At 36.1% G+C, this 20,614-nt stretch overlaps 1 protein-coding gene across 1 annotated transcript in view; it reads right to left on the reverse strand.

Moving 5' to 3' along the window:
- LOC138146579 (dual 3',5'-cyclic-AMP and -GMP phosphodiesterase 11A-like) overlaps window positions 1-3,429 on the reverse strand; it is a 76,497-nt gene extending 73,068 nt beyond the window's left edge. The window contains exon 1 of the mRNA XM_069068596.1: window positions 3,346-3,429. Coding sequence (XP_068924697.1) covers window positions 3,346-3,426 — 81 coding nt within the window. The 5' untranslated portion in view covers window positions 3,427-3,429. The remainder of the gene's footprint in view (window positions 1-3,345) is intronic.
- Window positions 3,430-20,614: the final 17,185 nt, after the last annotated feature.

The raw sequence follows: 20,614 nt of genomic DNA on the forward strand, positions 1-20,614 counted from the left end.
GGGATTAAGATTAATATTCAATATGGGAGGAGCCATCTCAAAGGAGATGCAACCTGAGTTGAGCCTTGAAGGAAGAGAGCCAAGGATTCTAAGAGACAAAGATAAGAAGAGGGTGGATTCCAGGCATGGGGAGACAGCTTGTACAAAGGTAGGGTATCAAACTTTATGCTTATCATAGTTAATGGTTGGCTTCCCCTATATCCCTTATCACTTTCTTCCCTGTATTTTAGTAATTTGGTAACATAATTTACTCCCTCTACTAGATTATAAAATACTTGATCGTAGGAGACTGAATCATTTTTCATATTTGTGTAATCTTAACACCTAAAAAAAGTACCTTTCACATATTAGGAACTATGTGTATATACATACACACACATACATGTGTGTATGTATATGTGTACATATATGTACAATTAAATATAAATTATATTCTACTTCAGAAAAAGAATGTGTACTGTTCCATATCACTCTGTTCACCAGATGGTGTTTAATTTAGAAAAGGGATGCATCAGAAGAGAAAGAGATTGGTGAAAACAACAAAATGTACTGTACATTTATTACAAAATAATAGGAAGCACGTATTTCAAAACGTAAAACTAAAGAGTAGGCTGCAACCTTTTATCCAGTAAGACTTTCTTGATTCCTTTACATTAAAATAATAACTCAGCTGGAGCTTTTAATGACATATTTTGATACGAAGTGATACTGTTCAGAGATCTGATCATAGAATCCCATCCCATATACTTATTCTGCATATCAGATTTTAAAAATAAGATTAAAGTAACAAATATGTGCCATCAGCAATAACATTGAAGGGTTTGGCAAAAGAATATTTATTTCTTTATGTTTTGATATGATGTTCGATCCTGATCTTGACTTCTAACAAAAGTGTTTGAGTTTTCCAAGTCAGATGGATTCTAAACAAGCATGTGCTGTTGTATAATCACAGCATTTTTTCATTAACATTAAAAAAATTACTAACTCCACCTTTTGATTAAGCAACAAAGGTATATTTCCAATTAAAAATGAATGAGTTGTTTTGAAAGAATGTATGAGTTGTTTTGAAATGTTAAACATTTGGAAACTTCTCTAAGCCTATCTAGCTTGGATAGAGGTTTTAATGAGATGGGCTAATGCATTCAAGAGCCCAGTCCAGTTGAAAGAATAATTAAACAAGAACCAAAAGTCCTGGCTAACCTTTCCTACACAGAGAGTCATTGTGAGAACAAGTTGATAGCTACAAGGAATTCTGCACTGCCAGACTCAAGAAACAGCTCTGTTCCAAGGCATTTAACATCCTAACATTCCAAACTGAAGTTCATCACTTATCCATGAATGGTAAGACATGTTAAATGTAGCCCATCTGTGTAGTTTTCAAATTTGAATCTCACTGAAATAAAGCCCCTTGAGATGTATGTGTGTATGTGTGTGTATAAAATATTCAATGGTGGATGGCATATTCAAATATAACAAAAGAACTCTCTCTCAATGCCCTACTCCAATGTCCTGGTTTCTCAAAGGTTATGCTGGTAGAGCTTTAGCTCTCACAAGTTTTCACCAGCTATAAATAAATACTTTAAAGTCCCTGTGATAGCCTGTAAGTCTGCCATCCAAGGATCTGCCTGGCTACCTTCATAGAGACTTATGCCCAGAAGGTTTGCCACCATAATTTTTTTTTTAACACAGAAACTCATCAAGACTGGTGTAGTGAAAAAATACCTGTACTTGGAATAAAAAACCCTGAAATATATTAATAAATACTTGGTGAGTGACTTTGGGCAAGTCATTTGACTTCTGAGCCTTTGTTTCCTTATTTATCAATTGGAAACAGTAATATTTGTACTATCTATGTTACGGGGTTGTTATAAAGTACTGATTTATAAATTGTAAAGAGTTCCACAAAAGGTGAGCTCTAATTATTGTTATTATCATGTGTAAAATCATGGAGGGAATCACCACAGATTCTCCAAGTGCTAAAGTAATATCAAAAACTACTCTTGTCCCTGTGGTAATATCTATGTAAGCAAAGTGAAATGGATCATTGAAATAAATAGCCACATAACCAAGACTTTTTAAACTCCTGTTATTTTAGAAAATCATTTTTTCTTTAATAATCCAAACTGGCTTTCTGCATTAATCTGTTTTGTTCAACAACCATTTACCTTCCCCCACTGTCACAACTGTAAAGACATAGCTTTTAAGACCTGTAAGAAACTTGCTCCAGAGAAAAATTGGACCTGGCTTAGACTGTGCATTGGCAAATGCCACTATGGCTATTTCATTGTTTCCAAGTACAAATTGTAATTTAACTAAGAAGTGATAAAAAAAAATTCAAATTAACAACTCAGAGTAACCATAGAATAGAAGAAGGACATGGAAAGCCTGCGTTCCTATAAACATATGTCTCCACACATGATAAAAATAATCAATCAGTCCTTTCAATTCTGTCAAATTGATAATTAATTCAATGATAACATCTGCCAATAGATTCTTAGACAAAAATGATAAACTGACAGAATTTATTAATTGGTTTGGTTAAAATAATTCATAGCTTCATAGATTTGGAGCCAGAAGGGACTTTAGAAAACTTCCTGTCCAACTTTCTTTTATTTTTAACAAATGAATAAATTGAGGCCCAGAGAAGTGACTTACCCAGGTTGACATAATAAAAGACAGAGCAGGGCTTGGAATCCAACATTCTGTCCTAAATCAATTCCTAATACATCACATTAGTTCCAAAGTTCATCCAGTCTCTCTTTGATGGCACAACTAATGACTTCCAGAATGGCCTAAAACCAAATTGTTTAACTTCTTTGCCCCAATTTATCCACTTGTAAATCTTTAAAATGCAGGGTTATTTGCACTAAGCATATGTCACACATTTTGTGAAATTTAGCAGTATCACCCCAGCAGAGGAAAAAAAAAGTCCAATAAAAAGAAAATTCTTTGAGGTCTAGTTAGATAATACTGGCCAAGAGCCTGGAGTTCTTTGAAGGTATTATGAAATTTTCAAGTTTTATTACCATTATAAATCCAAAGCCTGCAAGAACACAACTTCTGTTTTACAACATGGATTTCAAATTAATTTTTCCTTATGAAATGAAACCATGAAATTGGCACCATCAGGAAGAAACATCAAAGCCATTTATTTGTATCCATCTCTATTTAAGCCTGAAGGGTATCATCAACCACATACTTGAAGGATTATACATAAATTATTTTGAAATAAAATATTCTTGGCCCATCCAAAGATCATCTGCTATTTTTTAAAAATGAAATTACTCATAAGAACTTGAAGGAATGAGAGATATGAGACTTGTCAATAGATCTGTTTTTTCTTACCCTGCTTCTGTCATACTCCTTCCTTGAGGCAGCAAACAGTTGAGCATTAGCTATGGCAATCCCACAAAATGGGAGATACATCTGCATAACCTGGTACAGAGAGAAATTAGAGGTTTATTATTATTTATCATTAGTTAGAGTTTTATTATTATTTTATTAACATACTTATTTTTGTTCATATAGCTGTTTTTTAAATAACATGTCTAATAGGTAGAGCTATAGGCCATAATGTCTTAATGAAAAAAAATCTTTTTTGGATAAAATACTTTTCTTGAGAATTTTGCAGAATGTTGTCTGTTTTTTTTTTGGGGGGGGGGGTTGAGAGGAAGGCCTTTAAAACGGTGACTCATGTACCTAGCACCCATGCTGCTGAACTTATACAGATCTGGTCCAATCCTGGGAGGGTACCCTAAAAATACTAGTTTCTTTTTGGTTTATTGTTTATTCTAGGAAATATCTAAACATATCTTGTGCCAAGATCTCTACATATGTGAGTAAGGGTTCCTCACAGATTCCTAAACAAGCACTCAAGTTTACAAATGAATTTGTTTGTTGCACAAAAAATGTGGAAGGAAGTTTCAATAGCCCATGAATAATCAATAATTCCTCCTTAGGCCACATGATTGAATATATGCAATATTATATACTTTTGACCCAAGGACAGCATTAATTAATTAATACTATTCCACCTCCCCCATCCTGTCAACCTCAGGATCTATCTAGAAGAAAGGAAAGATAAAGGGAAAAGACAGAGACCAAAATAGACATGGACCCTCATAGGTTAGTATACTCTGGTTTTAACTGCCTCTCCCCCAAAATGTTGGAGAAGATAAGGAGGATTTTGAACACTTCTCAGTTAAGTTGGGGAATTTTCTTCAAGAGAAGTGGGAAGTTATTATTTAGTTTCTATATTAAGCTCCAATCTCATTCTGATCTCTTTTTAGCTGCTCATGCCTCCCTAATAAAATTACCTTTTACTTATTTTGCATAGATTTTGTGTATATTTTTATAGCTCATGTTGTCTCCTCAGATAGATTGTTTTCTTCTTGAGGGAAAGGGCTATTTCATTTTTGTTTTTGTATTCTTGATTCCTAATATACTGCCTAGTACATAGTAAGCACTTAAGAAATGCTTATTAATTGATCATTCAAGTACCATTAGAAATAGTCAGAAAATAGAACCAAATAGTATTGAAAAAGAAGATAAAACTCTCTCATAGGGCACTTATTTTAATGCAAAGTACCACCTTCTCTTAGATATCGATGGAGGTGTAACGTTAATGGAATAGGAAGATCTTCCTTGTCCATTAATAGGCCTATGTGACCTGCTTAGAGTTCTGGCCCAGCTCACAGCTGTGATGCACCCTGAGTCACATGGAGCCCAGTTTGGGAGGAGCTTGTTTTGCTTTTGAGGAAGAGAGCTTATTATATTTTGTGAATCTACCCTGGAAATACGTATGCATATTCATAGTAGCTGCTGTGGGTGTCACTGGTGTTACAGACAGTAAACCAGAACTCTGTGCTCCAAAGCCCTGAAAATAAGCAGTGTCTCCTAGGCCACTGGCCTCCAGCTCAACCTCCACCACTGTCTAGGAGAGTAACTCCAGTGTAGCCTGTGCTTGGCAATTGCTTCTTCCATTCTGGCCCTCCTTTATTAGCTGTCACACCACTGAAATCCAAAAAAACAAAATTCAACAAATTTTTTGGCATGGTCAGATGGCTCAACATCAGAAATGCATATGGTTTTATCAATTAAAATAACCCCATACTGTGGAATACTGGATAGGACACTGGATTTGTAGCTAGGAAGACCTACATTTGAATCCTGCCTCAGTCATTTACCAGCTGTGAGATCCTGGGCAAGTGACTCAGCTTCTCTCAGTAGCACTTTCCTAAAAAGTAAAATGGGTTTAATAGTACTACCTACTTAACGGGGCAATTGTGAAGATACAATCAGATAATATGTGTAAAATGCTTCATAAACCTTAAAGTGCTATATTAATGGCGATTTATTATTATTTTATTACTCTAAAAAAAGTTTTTGCATATCACCCTTATATCTCCTCAACATTCAAGCCAAACTGAATTACCCATCATTTAGACCACTAGGCCTTACCATTTACCCTGCCACTGATTCCTTCCTATATATGTTGTCTCCCCATTAGAATGTGAGTTCCTTGAGGGCAGGCATTTTTCTGTTTGTATCCCCAGTGCATTGTTCAAAACAAGCATATGATAAATACCCTTTCTTATTTTTCCTTCCTTCTTCCCTTACTCTTTTCCTTCTTCCTTTCCCTCCTTCCCCCTTTTCTTTCTTTTTTCCTTTCTTCCCTCTCTTCCTTCCTTTCTTCCTTTCCAGTACAATTTCAGAGCAAAATAAAAAATATCTTACTAGCTACAGACAAGGGCTTAATGTTGCTCAAAGCCATACAGCTACTGAGCAGATCAGGTTAGTTGTTAAAACAAACAAATCAAAGCTTAGATTAGATTTAAAAAGAGATAAAATCGAGGAACTACTAAAACCTGAAAAGGGAAAAGTTGAAGATCTTTAGGTCACTGAAAATATTTACTTAATGAAAACTCTAGGAATTAGACCTAGTAATGAAATAGGAAAGAAAACTATCAGATAAATCTCTAATGATTTTGTAAAGGAGATGGACATACTTAGACTAGAATGCTAGAAAGTTTGACAGCTTGGATATAACAAGCAGAATAAACAGCATTGTAGAATAATTTTAAAAGTTTGCATGTACTCTGACTATCTTAAAAGAACATATTATTCTATAGTATAAAACCATTTTATAATGTGCACATAGCCAGTATATGCAGTAGCAATGACCAGGGTAAGATGAAAGGTGAATCTATCAAGAAATACCTTTCAGGGCACCCTCAAGGTGTAAAACACCATCATGGAAGAAACAGCTTAAGAAAACTACTGAAGACCTTTAGAGAGTCAGTGGAACATTACATAAATAACTGGTATATGCAACAGAAAACATAAAAACACTGTCAGACAATTAAAATTTTAAAAAAAATTCAAAAAAGCAGGGATATACTGGAAATTCTAGATTCCCTTAATTAACAACTGAAAGTAAAAGTCCAAATATTAAAAATTATTCAAGGACTCAAAGCAGCACAAAAAACAAAACAATTCATTGTCAATCAAAAATTTATCACAGAGACAAACAATAAAGAAATCAGTGGCATGCAGAACCATCATTGAATAGGGTGAGAAAAATCTTTGGTCATCTATATGGTTAAAAGAAGTCAACTACAACAAAAATACAAGTTGAATAAAGAAAGACAAAGATTATACAGCATTATTATAATGTCAGGGAAAGTGACAAACTCTAGCCTCTCTGCAAAGCTGCACAGCAGCAGATGAAATAAGAGACAAAATGATTGGCTCAAATAGTTTACATTAGAGCACTACTTGCTATTAGGACATTTTATTAACTCCCACTCAAAAATGCGCTTCATCCCACCTTTCTTAACAGAAATTATCACATATATTTCAAAAGGATAAGAAACCAGTGTTACCTTCAAACATGAAACAATTGCATGTTTATGTACTTTATGCAGAACAGTCACAACCTGTATCATTCAGAAAAACTCTAAACACAAGAAAGCAATCTATTGGTTGGAAAGAGAAAAAGGTGTACCCAAAAGTCCCAAAGTGCAACTTAATGAATGAATAAATTAACAAAAACACATTTATGAAGTGCTTACTCTAAGTGAAGTACTAAGAACTGGGATTCCAAATTAAAAGAGAACACAGTACCTGCACTTAAGGAATCTATGACATAATTTGGACAGATGACAGATATAGAGCAGTGGTGGCCATGGGGAGGGGGTGGAGGTGGTAATTTGCTTCAGAAGAGAGGGAGGGAGCAAGCATTTGTTACACTCCTACTATATGCCAAGTACTTCACAGGTATTATCTTACTTGATCTTCTCAATGCCCCTGTGAAATAGGTACCATTTTGATCCCCATTTTACAATTGAGGAAACTGAGGCAGACAGAGTTAAGTGACTGCCCAGAGACACACAACTAGTAAGTGTCTGAGACTGGATTCAACCCCAGGTCTTCCTGACATATTATCCCATATTGTTCTGTCTGGTTCTAGAGTTTTACTGAGAATGCTCCGGAGAGTGAGCTTACAGAACTGACATAGAACTATAGGGCTATACTGAAAGAAAGATTAACTCTTTCATTTTGAGGAATCTTTATCCAATTATTTATTCAACTGTGAAATCCAGAAATTTTAGCTACTTATGTAATAGTCTGAAGAACATGGAATAGAAAGAAATCATAGCAGCATAGCAACTTGGGTCAGGACCATCTTTTTTTTTTGTTTTTTTTTTGGAGGGCAATTGGGGTTAAGTGACTCTCCCAAGGCATGGCTAGTAAAAGTGTCTGAGGCCATATTTGAACTCAGGTCCTCCTGACTCCAGGACCAGTGCTCTATTCACTGCACCACCTAGCCACCCCATGCCAGGACCATCTTGATCTGAACCCCATCAAAAAAGATGAGAAGAATAATACATTAATAATGATGATGATCATTATTAGTCATTATTGATGACCATCATCATCTGGCTTTAAGAATTAAACACAATAGAAATACAAATTGGGTCAGGCATCCTGTGTTGTTAATACGATGAACAACAACAAAACACATCAAGAAAGATGACTGAAACCCTAGCTTCACTATAAAACTGGAAAGGGGCTTGTCTGAATAAAATCAATATTTATTAGTTCAAATGCTTCATGGTGAGTAATTAATTACTAGGAAAGCACTTCACCGACCTGATTTCATCTTTCTTAACAGAAGGCAAAACATCTTTATTACTAGAGGAGAACACTAGTAATGCTTCCAAATACAAGTCAATTTGTATTCTTTACACAAAGCATTCATATTTCATATGACTCAACAAATCTATAAAAACAAAACATCTAGTATATCATCTAAGGAGTAAAAAGGGGTGTGCCCCCAAACCCAAAAGCAACTTCATTATCATTTAAGTGATTACTGACCAAGTCTCTCCAAAGTGTCATAGCATTTATGCTGACTTCATTGATTATAGCAAAGCTTCTGACTTAGTTCTACATTCATGGTTTAGTTATACATTGCAAATACATAAAATAGATCCAAGCAGAATGATGTTCATATGGAAAACCCTTCTTTACTTGAAACATATCACTAACATAATAAGGTTAAGAAGAGTTGATATAAAACAGAGGTTCCCAAACTTATTTGGCCTATCAATCTCCCTCCCCCTTTAAAAATAATTACTCAGAAACTCCCTGGAAATCAACTTTCTTTAACCCTTGAATGATTTTTTGAAATTTGTGTCATTTCAAAAAATACGTAAATTTTTTAAAATGATGCATCTTTAATTTAATAATTTGTTGTAAGTTTATGGTTTTTTTTCCTGCATTGAAATTTTGATGACACAATGTCATGTAACCGTATAGTATTATATTGTAAACGAGTCATTACATGCACATATTCTTGCTAATGCATGCTCTACTTCTTGACAATGTGTGATAGGCTCGCCTGCCAGCACTTACTTGTCAAGACCTGTTTGTGGACTTGACTACTGATCAGTGATAACTTGCATCTTGTGTGTTTATTTGGAAAATCATGTAATAACTATAACTGTTACACAAAAGATGAAATATGTACTGATGCTTTTTCAAAATTTTCATATCTCTTTTCTTTCCTTATGTTTCCACCATCACCTTATTTTTATTCAATGCTCCCCAATTGCACCTGAGGCTACTACCACCCTTCTGGATCATTCCAACACCCCCAAAGTGGTGGTATTGTCCACTTTAGGACCTTATGAAATTATAAAACATAGTGTCTTCCAGGGAAAAAGTTCAAGTCCATTGTGGTTCTGCCTAGCCTTATATACATTATCGTCAGATATAATGAGTGACTAAGACACTGGCATAATCAGAGCAAAAAGCCACCTTTATCATAATCCTCAACCCCCTTTCTCCTCCTGCCATGGCTTCAAAAGCATCTCACCCAAGAACATGACTCTTTGATGGCAGCCTCAGGTGTGCCCTGCCCCACTAGAGAGCTGATTATACATTATGATCCAGATGTATCCTTCTAAATTCCCTCTCACCAAGAGGAGGCTCAAGTTAAGCACTTTCCATTTGTCAGTTTAAATGATTCTGTGATTTTTTAAAAGGCCCATTTTTTTAGAATTTGGGCTTTTTTTCTGTAGAAGATTCTAAAACAGTGGCGATAAACTTGCCCAGAGACCTAGAGTGGGTCCACATTGTCCCCATTCACTTGGCTAATTAGTGACAGAAGCCAAATTGGAACCTAGGTCTTCTGACTCTAAGTAAGTGCAAACATCTTTCTACTATATCATACTGCCTTTTTCAAATACTATGACATTTCCAGATTAAAAGACATCTTACAAGTATCATGGAATGAGTTCATTTAAGTGAATAATGGATTTCTGAGATGTTAAAGTAATGCTTTAGAAGTAACAATTTTATTTATTTTATTAGTTCCCTTAACCTATCCTACTGCCTTCTGTAAACCCACCCAATAACAGATGAGTGGCTATTTATTTGAAAACAACTCACATTTTCCTTTATTCATTTAAATGTTCAACCAACTTAAGTTCAACAGGTTCTTCTTTATGAACAATAAATCTACTATTCCACAATGTAAACCTAGTTGCTTTTATTTCTCCATGGGCATGGAGAACACAGGTGTACTAATTTAAGTCAATTGTGCAACATTTAAAAGGTTAAAGAGCCTTCTCTGCCAAAATTAGTGTTCCTTAAACAGTCTCCAAGAAAAATGAATGGCATTTTGACATTCTACTCACCAAACTTTAGAATGTTCGATTCAATACATATTCAATGGGTACCTGAGAACACTGAGTTGCCAGTGTGGAACATACAATGTGGCCAAGGACACTATCACTGCTCTTAATTTGATTCAATTCAATTTGACAAATACTTTTTCAGTGGTCCACTACATATGAGGTACTGTTCTCAGAAGCAGGGATACTGAGGGGGAAAATTACATAGTCTCTGTCCTGAAAGAATTTACCAATTTACAGAATGAGAGGAGAAAGTACAAAATGTATTTGAAAACATCTATTAGACGACAGAATGTGATATGGACAAAAGAGTGCTCTGGATCAAATTTGAGAAGGGAGAAATTATTTTCAGCTGGAGGTAAAGATAGGAAGTAACCAAAAAAGCTTCATAGAGGAGGGGACATTTGAGCTGGACTCTGAAGGAAACAGAGATTTCAACAAGCAAAGGTAAATCCCCTAGAGAGTAAAGAGTATTTCATTTTTTGGCCTTTGTATTTCCAGAATCTAGCAGAGTGACTAATAATTAACAGGTGCTTAATAAATTAGTTTTGATTGATCAGTTGATTTTAGGCTTCATAGCTAGCCTGTACAAGTGCACAGAGGCAGAAAAGCCATTAATGATTCACTATGAAGCATTTGAGTAAAAAAATATGGATCTTATCTGGACCAGCCCCTTTCAGTTTTGCAGAAGTTAGGTTCAGTTATCTCTTTTCATATATGCATTCCATTCCCCATCATAACAGTTCAGTTAAGCTGAAACACAGTTCACGAAAGGCAGTGATATGAAATAAGGATGAACAGGTAGGTTAGCTTAAATGTAATACTAAACATTTCAATTTCATCCCATGAACAGTAAGGAGCTACTGAGGTCTTTTGAAGAAGTGATGATATTGGTTGTACAATTTTTGTCAGATAAGTGGTCAGCACCATGGACAGGAGTTATGTCAAACAAAGAAACTAGGAGGTTTCAATACTACAAAGACAGCAGAATAGCTCTCACACTAGGGCTGCATTGAATTACCATTGCAAAAGCTGTCAATCAATTATGGCAGATTTTGTTTGACTGCCTTATTTGTGCTGGGAGGCAGGGGAAGGAGAGGTAGTTTGGAAGTCTTAGAATGTTAATAGAGTATAAACAAGATGCAGGGTATCCTTTAGGGTGTCCAAAGGGTGCATTTCATTATCTTTACTTCCTTTGGGGGTTTTACTGTACTACCCTCACTCTTATGCTAACATATGAGCACTATGCAATCTTTGTAAGTATTGGATGGTTATAGGCCATTCCATAACATTATTTATATGTTGTATGGGATGGTAAGATAATTTTTCTGTCTTCATCAAGGTTCATTATTTTGACTCTGTCCTAAAACTGTCTCCAGATCCACCCCCTACATGATGCAGATTTCACAAACTATGTGAGGTTTTTTTATACATAATTACAAGCAAAAATACATGGTAAAACAAAAGTAAACAATGAACACACACAGGTATAAATGTAGAAGGACACAAAATGAGTCTCAGGCTTAGCTAAATAACATACCTGAGTGTATTTCCTGAGGTGTAGCTTTCTCTCAAGGGCTAAGAATACTAGATTGTCTCTTTCATAGATGGACTTTGTCTGAGATGCATTGCTAGGCCAATCCCAAATTGGTAAGGTATAATCTAGGGGTAAAGATGAAAACTCTTCTGGTTTCAAGTGGAATAGAATGCTCTGGAGCTTTAGGGAGAGTCATGGTAGGTTGGGTGAACCTAAGGAAATATTAACTGATCAGGACAGCTTAATAAAACTATGTGCCCATCGAATCTGACCATTGTATAGAACTTTTTTGATGGATCCGTGACCTTTTATGTATGGGTACTCCTGCTAATATTGTTGGAATCACAACCCACCTATGCTTCCTTATTCCATGAGATTTTTGTCCATGAGCTCCCATAAATCCTCACAGAAGATTTACTCAACAGAATGGCAATTTTTTTCTAGCTCTCTGAACATTTTGTGGGTCCCAAAACTCTTTCTAATGCCGTGGGAAAGTACCTAATGTGGTCTCCAGTGTGTTATTATCTTCAAAGGAAGGAAAGAAAAATTGGGCAGATTCAGTGGTCGTGGTACTTTGGGGTGTTTCAGAACCATGATCACTGGGAGAAAACGTTGAGATTTGCCTGACTCAATAGCATCCAACCATATCTAGTAATATAGAACACCATATAAAAAAATCAGTCCTGGGTCAAGGACAAAGATTCCCTCATGCCAGTGCACAAAAGAAGCTGATGATCTTTTGAAAGCTGAAATCTGAAGAGTAAAAACCTAAGACAAACTTAAAAAAGTGTAAGACAAGGAAACTTTAAGGGCGATAATGTAGATATCTTTCCTCTCCTGGGTGTTGGAGGAGGGTGGTATTAAGTAGCAGAAAGGGAGGAATTGTAATAGGAAAGATTTCCCAACGATGTATTCAGAGTGCTAGGATTTTCTAAGCTGGGGAAATGTAAGAGGAAAACACTGTGCTTTATTTAAGACCTTGAATCCCAAGCCCATAAGCAAATGAATAGTAGATTCATAAAGGCTGAGACTACTACAACCTTACTGGCCAAATCCACAGAAAGACTGAACTGAGTTAATATCAGTGGGAAGACCTGGAAGAATGGAGTCCTGTCAGAGAGAAGAGGAAGCTAATAAGGTCAGAATTTGTCCCCCCCAGTCATTGGTACTAGGAATGTGATAAATACATAAGAAGTCTTACCTCACCCTTGTGTTTTCCTTGTAATATTTTGCAATAAGTCTTTAAAACACCAAAGAAGGTAATCTATTGTTTTCAAGGGAGCAGTTAAAGGGGGAAAAGAAACAGGATTTTTCCTCATGGACATATGGGTATAGAATGACCCAGGAAATAGAAGTAATGGGATGGCAGCTTGTACCCAATATATATATGGATTTCATGAATTAGGACCCTGTCTTGGACAGAGGCAGAAGTAGAGTATGTCATTAATTACATAAGAAAAGTATATCTCATGGGGCGGCCAGGTAGCACAGCGAGTAAGAGCACCAGCTCCAGTGTCGGGATGACTTGGGGATAGAATCCAAGCTCAGATACTTAGCACCACACCCAGAAATAACTGGCCGTGTAACCTTGAGCAAGTTACTTAACCCTGATTGCTTTAAAAAAAAAAAGTATATCTCTTTTTTTTTCTCAGGTATGGTATCATAATTTTTTACAAGCATTTATCAAGTACCTATTATGTGCCAAGCACTATGATAAGTGTTCTACCAATATTGTCTCATTGTTCTTCACAATAACGTTGGGAGGTAGCTGATCTTATCACCCCCATTTTACAGTTGAGAGAGTGGACAGAAATTAAGTGACTTGCCCAGGGTTACACAGCTATTAAATTCAAGTGTTCTTAACTTTAGACCCATCTCTCTATCTACTGTGATACCTACCTGCTTCATCACAAACAATTAAATTAGTGACTATAACTGATTAAAGTTGTAGTTCCCATTCACTCACTTAACCCACAGATAAAGAAGGCCAGAGAGAATTTTCAAGAAATGCTTTTCCCCACCCCACTCCACTACTCTCCCAGAACAGGCTCAGTGACAGGAATATTTCTTGCACCCACATTTTGCCTTAGATGTAAAGGAAATAGGGGCAGCTAGGTGACACAGTGAATAGAGCACCGGCCCTGGAGTTAGGAGGACCTGAGTTCAAATCCAGCCTCAGACACTTAACACAAAAAAAGTAGCTGTGTGACCTTTGGCAAGTCACAACCCCAATTGCCCTCCAAAAAGCAAAAAAAAAGGAACTAGAGTTAGAGAGAAATAAAACTTTAAATTAAGACAGAGAGCCAAACCTCTGTCTGAATCTTAGTCATTGTCTTAACTAGTGGTTCTTTGCTATTGTGATAACTAATTTGACAATAAAGCTTTATGAAACAACAGAGAAAGAGGCTATGTGGGCCTGTGGGCCATTATATTGTCCCTAGGCTAAAAAATGGCATAGGTGTTTTAACCTGGTAAGGCTAATTAACCCTATAGTCTCTGATGTGAAGAAAGGAAGGGGGAAATGGGCAAGGCTACTCCTTCCAGAAGTGAAGAAATGGAAAGAAATGAGCATCCTCTTATGTGCTAACACTACTAACACTAGTGTTCCAAGTGGAAGCTAGTGGAGTCTGGAAGACATAGGTTCAAATCCTACCTCAGACACTTACTAGCTGTGTGACCTTGGCCAAGACATTTTACTTCCTCTGGACCTCAGTTTGCCTATTTATAAAATGTTGGGGCTAGGCTAAATGACCCTCCAAGGTAATTCACAACAAGCATTTATTAAGCACCTACTATTGTCAAATACTGTTTTGAACCTGGAGAATACAAATATAAACATAAAGAAAGATACTCCCTCCTCTCAAGGAACTTACATTCTAATGGGAGAAAACTATATAAAAGGGGAGATGAAAAAGGTAAAGGAAATAGCAGTGGTAGAGGGAATGTTGGCTATGCTCTTGAAGATGAGGGATGAAAGGTCTGGGCCCTTTTTCCAAATAGAGGTTTCAAGAAGAACTTCTAACTTTAAATCTATGACTGGACCAAGCTTTCCTGGATCCCACCCTTTTCAAAATTTGGGATTTTGGTTGAACCCCATCAACAAAACTCCACAGAAAGCTACACGATAGATAGAAAAACATAGAATTCTAAAATGACTAGAGGTGCTACTGAATCTTTTGAAACAATTTCACTTTGTTTTTCTTGAACAGCACCCCAATGACACTTCAATGGATTCATTCTTAACAGAACAATGACTATTACCAGTGACAATTTGAAGCTGAAAACCTTTATGTCATTGAGTAATTTCAGTCATATCCAACTTTTTGTGACCCTATCTGGGGTTGTTTTGGCAGAGATACTGGAGTGGTTTGCCATTTCCTCCTCCAGCTCATTTTGACAGATGAAGAAACTGAGGCAAACAGGGTTAATGGGCTTGCCCAGAATCACACAGCTAGTACGTGTCTGAGACCACATTTGAACTCATGAAGATGAGTCTTCCTGATTCTAAGTCCAGTACTCTTATCCATTGCACCACCTACTCACAATCATCACCCTGAGACTGCAATGGAAAACAGTTGACCCTAAACTGCAGGCCTGTGTATTGTTTCTGTTTACGTATTTTTTTTCCACACAGTTACAGGGTGTGGCTACCTCATCTTCCATCAAACCCCTTTTAGCTGTATTCTTGACAAAAGGCATGTCTCTGGGGGAAGAGGGGAGGGAGACATGTCCCTATCTCTGGGGAGATTTTTTTCAATAGGTCTTTCAGCCCTCCCCCCCACTAAAAACCACACCAAAAAGTTTCTACATACTTCACCCATGCATAGAACTATCCCTCACTACTGACATGGCTGGGAGAACATTTCCCCCCACAGATATCACTCACTTGTGATACTGAGTCACAGGTCTAGAAGTGATTGCTTCAAGCCATCTCATATCTCTTCTGCCTCCAGGAGAGGCTCTCCTGAGCCATTTAAGACACATAAATATTCCATTCTTAATAATCACTAGGGATGGGGACAACATAGCACTCTTGATAATTCATTCCAGTCACTACCCTTTGTACTTGGCTTCTAGTCAAAGGGAGCATCTTCGTTTATAAAGAGATGAATCTGCCCTGAATCCTTCAGTAAAACCATATTCAATATTGTTGGAATCAGACACATTTTGGACAGATATTCAGGAGCAAGATTTGTAGCATTACTAAAGGAGTCTGGCAGGAAAAGCAGACAAATGCCTCAGAGATGGGCAATAATGGATAACTAGGAACTCCCAATAAAAGAACACTCACAGTTGTTGGTTTTCTAAGCTGTTCTTATACAATAGGTATTTTTAAAGAATGACTTACTTTAACCTGTTCTTCCTCTAGCATGGGAAAAATTAATACATTTCAGCTACGACCATCTGGTTTCTGAATGTTGAAAAGCAACAAAAATGTCCAAACAGCTTTAATGACTAAGAAGTTAATAAGACTTAGCACTCTTGTGCAGCAATTTTCAGCTTGAAGACGCTTTAAGCACACTGGCTAATTAATTCTTACAACATCCCACACAGAAAGGGAGGCAAACTAAAGACCATTCAACAGTGTACAGAAGTCATTTTGGTCCTGGAAACTCATGAAAAGGCAGTTAATAAGCACAGCCTGAACACCAGTGCCTTCCATCAATATATTGAAGGTAGGGAGTAGGGCCGCACCTCCTCAAATCTGAAAGGAAGTCATTTAAAAATTCCATGGAATACAACATGGTCAACTCTCATTCAGGGCACACAGATTCTCTATGTGGAGTCCAGGCCATTCCTCACAGTCATGGCCCTCCCTCTTAGGGAATAGGGAAACTCAGCTTTGGGTTCAATCTCTTCTGTTCATGGGGCTTCTGAATAGTTGTTGAGGCTATTCAAATGTAAAGCATGCCTTACCTAACCTTTACATTATCATTGCTTTTGGATTTTTTTAATCTTGCTGATGTATTTGTTCATTTTTCCACATTATTTTTTCCCATATGTCTAAGTGCTGCAATGGAAGCTTAGAGTCAGGAAGATGCGAGTTCAAATATGACCTAAGACACTTACAAGTTGTATGATCCTGAGTAAGTTACTTAACCTCTGTTTGCCTCAGTTCCCTCCTCTGCAAAATGGGAATCCTAATAGCATCTACCTTATGCCATTTTTCTTCACAAAGATGAAGCTATTGACCATGTCATTAATTATGGATACAGTCATGCCTTAAAATATAAAAAAAATCACAAAATTTCAGAAAGGGAGCCTAGAAATAATCTAGTCCAAACTCTACATTTTACAAATGAGGAACCTGAGGCTCAGAGTGGATAAAATGACTTGTTGAAGGTCACATAGCTAAAAAAGTAAAAGATTCAATATTCAATCTGAATTCAGGTCCTCTGATTCCAGATCCAGGGCTCTTTTTGACCAGGTTTCCTCTTACTTAAGACATCAAGATACCTGTACTTCACTTGATTGTATTTAGGGATAATTGTTGAGTGTTTCATGCCAGTTTCCAACTATTTGTTAGCCATCAATACTATCAATACTTTGACAGGCCTGTGATGCCACTATGGATGGTATGGCTACTTCCTCCAGTGATAGGGTACACAACCTACCTATGTCTTCTTATTCTGTATCACTTTTGTTTATGTCCTTCTGCAAATATTACAAAGAGGATCTCTCAAGATGATAGGTGGCTTCTTTGATATCTAGATCTCACAACAATAGATAGATACCTCTGGAGCACTCTGGATGTACATGAATTATCTCTTACTTTAATTACATGACTGGCCTTCCTTCTTTTCCTATTATGCATTCCTCTGATTATGGAGTCAGGGTGCCTGAGTTCAACTTCCTTCTTTCATTAAGCTTTATGAAAACTTGTTTTCTCCTTCTACTACTTCTCATTATTTTATGAGGCACATTCCTCATAATCTTCTACCCTTTCTTCTGTGACATCTTGCAAAAAAGGAGTTTTTATTAGAAGCTAGTGTTGCCCTTGGCTGACATCTCTCTCTGTCTCTCTGTCTCTGTCTCTCTCTATGTCTGTCTCTCTCTGTCTGTCTCTCTCTCTCTCTCTCTTTTCCCCAACTGTGTACTGAGATAGTTTCTAGGATCTTTTAGTCTATCATGGCAATTAATTTCTGTTGGTTAAACCTCCTTTCCTTAAGAAATAGTATTATTCTGTGACAATTTCTGTTCTTTTATTCATCTCTCACTTTTTTGGTGTCAACAGTTAGATCAACTAGGTCAAAATGGAGCCACCTCAATTGTATATCATAACTTTTTCACTTTTATTCTTCCTGTTAATTTGGCATTGATTTTATTATTTACTCTAACAAGTAAATAATTCAACTGTATACAAGTAATGTATACAGAAATGACTTAAATCATCCTTCCCTCTAATCTCTGAGGAAGGATACTAGAGGGACGGATGTTACAAAGATAAAGAGACAAACAGATATTGCATTAAAAATGAAGTGTAGGGGCAGCTAGGTGGCACAGTAAGTAAAGCTCCAGCCCTGGAGTCAGGAGGACTCGAGTTCAGTTCGGGCCTCAGACACTTAACACCACACAAAAAAACTAGCCATGCGACCTTGGGCAAGTTATTTAACCCCAATTGCCCTCCAAAAGGCAAAAAAATGAAGTGTAAATAACACAATTCTTGTCAAAATAATGTTTTCTGTGATATGAAGTTGGTCCTAAAATTCTTGACAATGAATAGAAAAAAAAACACAAAATGAAGAATTATTAATCACCACACAAAAAATAATGCTTTAACTCTTTCACATGGACAGTTGCTTTTCATAGACTTTGTTGGACCAAATAAATACTTAGAATTTATGGAATTACAGAAAAAACTATGGACATTTCCCTTCAGAACAGCAAGTTTTAAAAGGAGAGACCTAGAGAAATAATATGGTAAAAGGAAGTAAGGACTGAAATTATAAAGAAGGAATACAGTTAATTGTCAACATTCACACATTAACTTTCTCAAATTCAAGCATTTATGTGATTTTATTAGTAACCTCATTTTCAATTTTGCAATGGCAACTGTGCACATTCACAGCTATGTGCAGTAGAGGAAAAAAAGGGAAGTGTAATGCATATAAGTTTGTGCAGTGGCTGGCATCGCACTAGGTGTTTCACAGGTCTTGTTCACTCTACCCTTGTAAAGAACTCCTCATGTATCCATTGAATATTTTCATTGTTTGCCTTTAAATCTCAAGTTTTGTGTTGCAATTATATCCCTAAAGTGTAGTGCAAGTCCTTTGGGCTCTAAGCCCAAATGGGCAAAGGCAGTGATACAACTTAGTGAGAAGATAAAGGTGTTAGATAAACTTCATGCCAGAATGTCTGTAGCTGCTGTCAGCCTAGAGTTTGGTGTTAATGAATCTATGATTTGTTATATACAGTACAACACCCTCTTGCCACCATCTGACACATTGGAAAGTAAGATTCAGGTTAAAAAATGTTTTATTTGTAAGAATTTTATTTGCTGTACAGTATTTATACATTTCATGCATGATGAAAAGTGAATATTTTCTGAAATAAATTTTTTATTGAGATGTTTAGTCCAAAAGGTCATAGAATTCTAGGGAATTATTAGTAAGAAGAAATGATTTTCAAATTACCAATTTTATTTTGTGTACTGCATTTTATGGGTTATTTCATGGATACTGCATTAGGAAAAGTGCATATTATCAGAATTAATGTTTTGTTACAAAGAACTGTATGCAGAAAAAGTTTGTTTTCAGCAATATCTAATGAAAGATTACAGTTTTTGATAGTACAGGAACCTAACTCCCTATTTTCCAATGTATTAGCATTCATGTTTTTTAGTTTCATGCCATTTTCTGGGAATGTTACATATGAGAAAGTTGAGGACTGATTATAAGTGAATTTCAGTGTTATCAAGAAAAATCTTATTCAATAATTAGTTATTATTTAATAATTATTTATTATTGAGTGCAATGAAAACACATCATTCAGTAAATGTTTTAAACAAAAGAACTTGGGTTAAAAGATCCCCAGATTTAAAGTCAAAGGACCTGGGTCTAAATTGAATCACAAGTTTTTTTCTTATTAGTTATATGACCTTTGGCAAATTCTATGTAGTCATTCACAAATGAAGAAAGTTACTTTAAATAATCCCTATACTAGTGAATGGTATAAGTATCTGCATTTATTTGTCTGTGCTGTAGTCCTTATACAAATGTCTTGATCATACAATTCCACTTTGTATTATTTTACCTACCTCCAATATGTAATTTCCATTAGTACTTGAACTATTATTATACCCTAAAAATTGAGGTTCAAGACAGAGTAGGACTAATAATAAAGATATCTGAAAGTCAAAGCAGCTTGATTTCATACACTGTCTGGGAAATAATAAAGAACAGTGGCACAAATAGAGCAGAATGTGAAATATAGGTCAAATTCCTTCTAAAAACAATTTCACAGAGCTACAAAGAATAGAAATCAAGCTTACCGCTTTTCAAATTTTCTCAAAGCTATGACAAGGAATAGGCCAATCTGATCTGACCATTCTATTATTCATTTCAGAGAGGTCAGCCACAAATGGATGGGATGTAGTGTCCCTTTTCATTAGAGCACATCAACCAAATACAAGATGTTGAGTGTTACAAGACCCTAGAAATTGACAGGGGTAAGTTTCTATAGAAAAAAGAACAGTTCCCAAGGGCTAAAACTCTGCATGTTTTTGCTTTAGAGATTTACAAATGATTTCATCATCATTACTAATAAATAGTGGTGTGGGTTAGGTACTATAGAACTGTAATTACATAAATTTGGTACTTATCATCTAGGAAATTTTAGTACACCAAATCCTCAAAACTTACATGTATTAGTATAT

The sequence above is a fragment of the Petaurus breviceps genome, unplaced genomic scaffold (genome assembly GCF_028583685.1).
Source record: "Petaurus breviceps papuanus isolate PSGF00001 unplaced genomic scaffold, PetGlider_PUasm1.0 90763, whole genome shotgun sequence".
Taxonomy (NCBI): domain Eukaryota; kingdom Metazoa; phylum Chordata; class Mammalia; order Diprotodontia; family Petauridae; genus Petaurus; species Petaurus breviceps.